Genomic DNA, 9,417 nt, shown 5'->3' with positions numbered 1-9,417 from the left:
GCAGTAATATGCAATGTATCACGGAAAATATCACTCATAATTTGTTATCTAGCTGCATTAAACACTGAATTTCATAACGTTATCCCCTTCTTAATTCCATCAGAGGTGTAAAGCCAGATTACATTCTTAATGGCCCCAACCTCAAATCTGTAATACCACTTCCTCTTCCTTTGACTTTTCACATACCATACCTTGCATCTGCATCAATTAGTAAAATGTTTAGACTCCCAAAACTGAATACATTTAAATAGACCAATCAAATAATCTTAAAAAAAATGTGTAAATCGTTTTATATAATGTAATCTTTTGACCTTCCACGTTATGATTCTAAGTTCTATAAATTCAGTAATGTCCAATGTGTTTTTGTCACATCTCATATAGCCTTTCCTTCTCATATTGTCAAGTCATGGCTGCTGCTTTGAGATCAAACACTTTCCTCTCTACTTTATTAGTAGTACTTTTACTTTCATTGACAGAAGCAACTTACAGCGGAATCACAGTTGATCTCATACAGCGTGATTCGACAGAGTCTCCATCGTACAATGCCTCTCACACCCATTTTGATCGCTTGTATAAGGCTTTTGCTCGTTCCATTTCACGGGCTAATCATTTCAGGCCAAGCTTAAAATCTAAGAGTTCAATCCAATCAAACGTAATAGCTAATGGCGGAGAATACCTCATGAAGATTTCCCTTGGAACCCCACCAGTTGAGGTGCTTGGCATTGCAGATATAGGCAGTGATCTAACATGGACACAATGTGAGCCATGTGAAAAATTTTACAAGCAAAACCTTCCTCTCTTTGATCCTCAGTAATCTTCAACATATGGTAACGTGCCCTGCAATTCAAGTCCGTGCAAGGCATTAGACACTGCCTCTTGTGGCACTGATAAAAATACCTGCCAGTATGGTTATTCATATGGAGACCAATCATTCACTAATGGTGATCTTGGTGTTGAAAGGTTAACCATTGGCTTAACTACTAGCCGTCAGGTCACATTACCGAATATTGTATTTGGGTGCGGGCACAATAATGATGGTACATTTAGTGAGGCAGGATCAGGCATAATTGGCCTAGGAGGCGGCCCTCTTTCTCTGGTCTCTCAACTAAACCATTCTATTGGTGGAAAATTTTCTTATTGTTTAGTTCCCACAGAAAATTCAAATGTTACAAGCAAGATTAATTTTGGTAGCAATGGCTTGGTTTCTGGCAATGGTGTGGTTTCAACACCCTTGGTTGCAAAAGATCCTTCGACATTCTATTACCTTACTCTAGAGGGCATTAGTGTTGGGAACAAGAGGTTTGCCTATAAGGCTTCTTCTAAGGCTGTTGCTAGTAATGAGGGTAACATTGTTATTGACTCAGGCACAACTTTAACCCTTCTTCCACCTGAATTTCATGAAGATTTGGTATCAGCCGTAGAGAAAGCTATTGATGCTGAACGTGTTAGTGACCCGAGGGGTGTTCTTAGTCTTTGTTTCAGGTCTAAAGATGAAATTCATATCCCCATTATCACGGCTCATTTTACTGGTGCTGATGTGAAGTTGAAGCCAATCAATACATTTGCTAGAATGGATGATGATTTGGTTTGCTTCACCATGATACCATCTGGTAGTGTGGCCATATTTGGGAACTTGGCTCAGATAAACTTCTTGGTGGGATATGACCTCGAGGCCAAGAAAGTGTCCTTCCTGCCTGCTGATTGCACCAAGCACTAGTAGAGATGAATTTGTTGAAATTTGTGACTCTGCTTATGAAATTATATATGTGGAAATTATTTGTCTATGAGTTATATTAAAATCATTTGTGATGGGTGTTTAGTCTATCTAAAAAACAATGTTTCAATGTTTTTCTTTTCCTGGCACTTGGAATTCGGAAATTATATTACCATGAAATATATTAGTGAAATCATAACCCAAAGATAGATCCAGTAAGTGCAGACTCAACATAAATAAATTAAAAAAAAAAAAAAAACTAATGACATTAATTAAAATATTGTTTTTCACAAAAAAAAAATATCTTGAATAAATTACTTGTTACAACTGTTTTCAACGATATTCTGAAATGTTATTTCAGCGCTATCAAATACATCACTATTAATATATGTGATCAAACCATGGAAGTGGTACAAAATTTGTGGTTAATCATTTGGAATGATTATATGGAAAAGCTTATTGATTAGTACTATTTTGCTCCTGAATAATGTGATTCTTATTTTGGGCTGTAACTCAGAATATTTAAACAAAGAAAGAGAACCACAAAACAAAACATCACAATGATGACAATGTGAGAAAATGACTTGCTCTACCAAAATTCATGACCCCACTTTAAATTTAAGCCAAAAGGAGGGATATATATATATATATTCTATGGAGACGTTTCCTTTCTTCGCCATAAGCTCAGTACACTGATTTCCTCCGGTGGATTTATTAGAGATGAACCTCTTCAAAATGTTGGGAGTACAGACCTGCCATCAGAAATTAGAGCACTATATAAGTTAGAAGAGTCAGCCAGGATGTTATTTGATTAGAGGATACCTACTGCTGGCTTAGCATCTATTTCAATGGTAATCTTGTGGATATTTGGACTCTGTACTAATAAGTCCATCCCTATGTCCCTAAAGTTCAGCAGTCATAAATGAGTCTCCTGTGCTTTTGGAGAAGCCGCCAATCCTTGTGCCCTTGCAATGAATATACATTTTTTAATAATTAAATATACATTTTTTAATAATTAGGCCTTAATTGTAAAAGAAGCATGCACTTTTAATTTTGAGGATGGCTCTAATGCACCATTTTGATTCGTACTCTGTATCCAAACAATACATGATGGGCGACTTCAATTTGAAGAATAACGACTGTTGAAAGGAGGAATCGTGTGGAGGGAGGCAAGGGATGAATAGACTTCCTAAAATTCATAAACTATCTTGAGCTCAAGCTTGAATGAGAGTGACCTGCACAGGAAGGTCTCATGCATATGATTGCATTTTATTTCATAGGTTTATATAGACTTTTCCATTTTGGGGACTTGTTGCTGTCCAAGCTTTCTTGAATCTTATTGACATTTTTTTTTTTTCCTTTCACCTTCCTATTTCTATAGCCTAACTTAGAGCCCAACTTAATAATCCTAGGTAAGACTTTTCTCTAATCCAGTTTTTAGCACATAAAAACACATTGAAAATCCTTTCTCACACCAAAAATCCATGAGGGCCAATTGTGTAATCGTAGGCGTATGTTTAGGATGAATGTAATTTGATGACTCACACCTACTGGCTACTCTCAAATATATTTCTCATGCATGTCTGCGTTCCAGGGGAAAGAGAGATGTTGAAGCTAGCTCTTGTTGTGCAACTCATACCATCTATATAAAATTTTCCATAGTCAGGGTAATCCCATACTGACTCAAGTTTTTCAAAGCAATCTTCTGCAGCACTTTCTGCCTTTTGATACATTGGTTTGTCATGATTCATCTCATGCTCCTCAAAGCAGTGGCTAAAATTCCAGATAACACATAGTAGATGGGGTCGTTCACAAACTTCAACCCGATGTCTAGGGCAAACATGAAATGGTTCGAGCATGTTATCAAGTTTGGAGGAATAAGAAAGTGAGATTGGAACTGAAGAAGGATGAAAAGATGCAGAGGTAAACGTCATTAACTAGAACTTCCACAAGAAAAAGAATAGCCCAATACATCATCATCAACATAAGTTTTCTAATATATTTCATAGCCTTTGATTTTCTCATACTCCAGAATTTTTTTCTTTCTTTTTGAAGTTGGATTCAACAATATAGTTAGGACTTGAATGTTGATCTCTTATATACAATTAAATGATTATATGCATTTGAAATAAAGGAAATTTAGTCTATAAATTGGTTTATATTTGAAATAAAGGAAATTTAGTTTATAAATTGGTTTATATTTAAAATATCGTTGTTCATAGGATTGTTCTTGAATCCAGACGTTTGGAAATATGATCATTTTTTAGTCAAATGGCTTTTTATTTAAGTAATGCTTTTTGGTTTTCTTACAAAAAAAAAAAAAGAGTAACGTCATTTGAGAAACAAACACGAGAGGAAAAGTAGTTTTAACACAAAGGCATATCACAAACTCTACTCAAAAGCTATTGTAACTTTTAAGAGAGGGTAGGGCAAGTTATACTATATACAAAACTGTCACAACCCAAATCCATGGAACATGGATTTAGATACATGACTAACCTACTGAACTTATATAACTCAATGAACACAATTAGTTTAAATATAATTCAAAACTCCAAATAAACAATGCTATTGATAAATCTCTTACAATAACTAAAATCCACAAATTTAGAATAATCTCCAAAATGTTGTGAAATCTAATGCGGAATACAAAAAAATAACTATTAATCTTTAAGACTTCAAGTATTATTGACTTCGAAATCACTTAATTTTAAACAAACTTAAAGGGCAATAACCTTTTTAGAAAACTTACTTGAAACTCAATTCTTTTCTGAAAATCGTTTAGTTTAGAAATCGTCTTTTAAATGAGATTTGGACATTCCAAACGTTATTTAAAATTCGAAGTATCTCTTTAAAACATTATTTAATAGTTGAAATTTCTCTTTCAATGATGCAAAAATACTTTTGACAAACTTTAGAAAATATAAGTTTGAAATACAAAACTTTTGAAAACTTTTAACTTCTAAGAACCTAATGGACAAAACTTGTGCATATTATGCATAATTACTTACCTCTCTTGCTAATATATCCGAACACAGCCGAGCACTTTTAGTCTTCCGTAAGCTCTAAACAGAAAATTACTTTAATTAATAAGCATGAAATTTCATGATCATAAACTACTTCCTAAAACACTATAATCCTCCACAACCTTCTCTTTATTTTCCTAGAGTCATAATATAGGCAGAACTAGTTCCCACACGTAGAAACATCAAATCCGAATATGCCTATTAGCTATTCTAAAGCAATCGACCAATATATCAAATATCAAATAAAATCAACTACAAGACTTCATGTTATTACTGAACGCCACCTTCTCTTTAGGGTCAAACCTAAACTAATAATATAATCAAATAAAACATGGCAAATCTAATAAGACCTAATATATATAAGTCTAATAGAAGACCTGATATATACAAACCTAGGGACCCACAGAGAACAAAGTGAGAACCGTATCCCCCAACAAGCCAATTCCCAACTTTAATATATAACCTCAATGATTTTAACAGCATAATCTCAATGGAACGGTGGCAGCATCATTGACTCATTATATATATAATTTATATGTACAAAACCGAAGAAGACTTAAGCCAAAATCACGGATTCTTGAAATTCCGTGGCTCAATCAAGGATTCAAGGACTAACGCAAAAGTGTAAACTAAATTCTAGGAAAAGATATCTCTTTGAAACAAATCTACATATCACTAATGTTTCTAAGATAAAATTTTAATCCTTAATTCTTTGTTTCTAACGGATGAAAAATCATACCTGGAACAATTGGTTGTCTCTTCAATTAACTCCAAGAAAAAAATACCTCTTAGCCTCTTTGATAAAACCCTTCCTATGAAAACCCTGAATATCTCTTCCTCTACCCTGTAGTTTGTATTAGAGATATGGGCTTAGTGGGTTAGCGGGCTGCAGTTACTAATAAAAATAATGCCCATGGCCCATCAATTAAATTTAAAAGAAAATTTTATAATAACCTCAAATAAAAGTAGGTGGGGTATTACACTCTTCCCCTCTTAAAATAAGTTTAGTCCTCTAAACTTGATGTACCTCGATTAGAGAATAGATAGGGGTATTTTTCTTTCATGTCTTCCTCTTTTTCCCATGTTGCTTCTTGGACTATATGATTTCTCCACAACACCTTCACTAAGGATATAATCCTTGAACGCAGCACTTGATCCTTCCTATCAAGAATCTGCACCGGTTGCTCCTCATAAGACAAGTCCTCTCTAACATTGATTGGCTCATATTCCAAAATATGCGATGGATCAAGCATCTATTTTCGTAACACTAATACATGGAATACATTATGAATATGTGACAAGGCTGGTGGCAATGCCAACCTGTAAGATACATTGCCCACTCTATCCAAGATCTCAAAAGGACCAATATACCTTTGACTTAATTTGCCTTTCTTCCCAAACCTCATCACACCCTTTGATGGAGACACCTTTAAGAATACATGATCCCCAACTTGAAACTCTAAGCCTCGCCTTCTATTATCTGCATAACTCTTTTGCCTACTTTGAGCAGCTAGGAGTCTTTCACGAATCAACTGAATCTTCTCCGTAGTCAATTAAACTAGTTCTGGACCAAGCAACTTCCTTTCACCCACTTCATTCCAACAAATAGGTGACCTACACTTCTGGCCATACAATGCCTCAAAAGGAGCCATCTCTATGCTGGAATGGTAACTGTTATTATAAGCAAACTCAATTAAAGGCAAGTGAGTCTCCCAACTACCTTTCAAGTCTAACACACAGGCTCTTAGCATGTCTTCAAGTGTCTGTATAGTTCTTTCTGACTGCCCATCAGTTTGAGGATGAAAAGTTGTACTAAAATCTAACTTGGTTCCCATAGCTTTGTGTAAACTGTTCCAAAACTTAGAGGTGAAACGAGGGTCTCTATCAGAGACTATAGAGACAGGAACTCCATGCAATCTCACTATTTCCATAACATATAATTGAGCCAATCTATCTAATGAAAACGTAGTCTTGATTGGTAGAAAATGGGAAGACTTGGTCAATCTATCCACTATTACCCATATCGCATCATGACCCTTATCTGACTTAGGCAATCCAGTCACAAAGTCCATGGAGATGTGTTCCCACTTCCACTCCGGAATACTGAGAGGCTGAAGTAATCCAGCAGGCCTTTGATGTTCAACTTTAACTTGCTGACAAATTAAACACCAGGATACAAAATCTGCAATCTCTCTTTTCATATTATTCCACCAATATACTTCTCTGAGATCTCGATACATTTTGGTGCTACCTGGATGAACAGTGTATGCAGAATTATGAGCCTCCTCCATAATTTCCCTTTTTAATTCAACATTATTAGGAACACATAATCGATTCCTAAATCTTAAAACACCATCACCATGAATTTCAAACTCAGCTCTGTTACCTTCCTTTACCTCTTCCATAATCTTTACCAATTTAGGATCAGATCCTTGAGCAATCTTCACCCTTTCAAATAAGGTAGGCTGTACTCGAAAATGAGCAAGAAGTACCCTTGGCTCCTTAAATTGGAGTTCCACATTAATCTCCTTCAACTATTCAAAAAAAAAAAAGGCTTATGGGAATGCTCTTGGTAACTTTCCTGGAAGATTTTTTTGTGTAGAATTATCCAACATGTTAATTTTATTTATAAATAAATACATAATATCATACTCATTTTATTTAAATATTTTTTAATAAAAAGTATATTAAATTTTTTATTTTCTATAAGAGCATTATATATATGATTTATAATTATATATACAAGCCTGAAACACCCCTAAATGGTCAAGAAACTCACTGTTGGCCATTGGTGTGTCATGGTTAGTTTTCCTTAATAACTCTTTTTGTTTCGTTTGTATTTTCCTTGAATGTTAATGTTGATTCCCATTTGCAGAGATCAAGATTGTATCTTTTATTGTTGGTAGTGTCATTGCTTGGCTAGGCGCTACATATAGAATATTGCACAGCATCTAATGCTTTTTAATGACAAGTTATTGTACTATTGATTTTGCTCAATTCCAAAAAGAAAAAACATTTTGTTGATTTATATGAGTATTGGAAAATTACCATACTCTCTATTGTGAGTTGGGCTTAGCCAACCCAAAAGGACTAAGGCTTCATTATTGTTGTTGTTGTTGTTGTTGTGAGTTGAGCTTTTTCTCCTGAACATCTTGATTTTAGTCCAAGTTGTAAACAATCAATGGTTGAAGGACCTGATATTATTGGTCCAATTTCATGGGTTGAGCTTTTGTGTTGAGACACCTACTTTACTTTCATTATAAGACGTAGGCACTTGTTTTAGACTTTTAGTGCCAAATAAGGCCATCTTTTATTTCATTGTCTGCAATATTGACACATGTTAGCTAAATTGTTCACTGGCAATGTATTTTACAATTGGTCATGAACTTTGTTCTTGTCATTCACTTTACCTTAATTTTACCTTAATGTGTTTTGCATCTTGCTTTGATGGACCTAGGTTGTATCTATAATGTCAATGGACATCTGCCTACTCCATTGTCAAAGTGCCAATGTTTAACAATGAAAACAGACATCGAAAAAGAGAACCTTCCTGGCATTGTCCGCCTTATGTGGAGACATGAATATAGACATCACATCCTCCTACTCCTACTATATAGGGTCAGAGGTTTATTTCTTGTTCCAATTCCTGTATATCATATCAAACGAACTTTCATGAAGGCTTAATTCTAATCACTAATTTTTATTTTTTATTTTGTTACTTTTTCAGCTCAATATGTCTAACTATTTATGGGGTCAGGGTCAAAATGATCCTGTGAGTTCTTGACGTAAAGAGTAAATGTTGATAGTCGACCTTTTTGATCTTTGAAGTGGTTGTTTTGTGTGCTATTTACTCAAAACATTCTCATTGACAATACATCTTTCTTCTTACAGCAAATAAATTAGTAATGAATTTTTGGTTACTGTCCTATGTTTTGAGTCCCTTGGAAGTTGAGGGATCATCAAGGGGCTAAAAATAACCTCTTCTCATATTTCCAGGGGGATTGTGTAAATAAAACTACACTGTTATGTTCAAGAAGGTAAATTTATATGATTATGTTGTAGGAAAAAAAATAGATGAAGTTCTGCATTGGAAGGGAGGATAAGCTGTTAGTTCTATGCAACTTCTATTCGAAAACATTTTTTTTTTCTTTGCAGGGTCTTCTAGTTGGATATTACAACATTAATTCAGTGTAGTTGGGACAGGGAGTCAGCTATATAATATATTCAGGTTGCTTAATGACTTTAACTTAAAATCATTATCATCATTATTATTATTATTGTGAATTTTTTTTTGCCGGATATTCAAGGTGGAAGAGACTTTATTAATCTTTTGTCCCCACTAAGATTATATTATAAGAATGTGCTTCCTTTTTCTGTCCGTGGGCAAAAGCAGCTAAGTTTTTTTTTTTTTTTTTTTATAATAAATATTTTGTCAATTCCTTGTCTTTCTACATGCATAATTTGATATTATATTATATTATAGCTCACCAAATTTATGGGTGTATTTATTGATAATTTGATATGCATGCACTGAAAGCATCCCATGCATTTTAGAATAGGGTGGCAAAGAACATTAGATATCTTTAAATTGGGTCAAGGCTTTGCAAAGATCAAACCATCTAATATTCATGTTTTTTGTTTTTGTTTGTTTAGAACTACCATTAAGAGAGATAAATA

The 9,417-nt window shown here is 34.3% G+C and overlaps 1 protein-coding gene across 1 annotated transcript; it reads left to right on the top strand.

The window, feature by feature from the left end:
• Positions 1-157: 157 nt before the first annotated feature.
• Positions 158-1,900, top strand: LOC112027003 (aspartic proteinase CDR1). Its single transcript, XM_024059668.2, is given in 1 exon segment — positions 158-1,900. A coding segment is annotated over 1 exon segment (1,362 nt). The 5' UTR covers positions 158-355; the 3' UTR covers positions 1,718-1,900.
• The last annotated feature ends 7,517 nt before the right edge of the window (positions 1,901-9,417 follow it).

Source organism: Quercus suber, unplaced genomic scaffold (assembly GCF_002906115.3).
Source record: "Quercus suber isolate HL8 unplaced genomic scaffold, Cork oak 2.0 scaffold_288, whole genome shotgun sequence".
Classification (NCBI taxonomy): domain Eukaryota; kingdom Viridiplantae; phylum Streptophyta; class Magnoliopsida; order Fagales; family Fagaceae; genus Quercus; species Quercus suber.
Note: the sequence above shows the minus strand (reverse complement) of the source record. Positions and strands in the feature narration are given on the sequence as shown.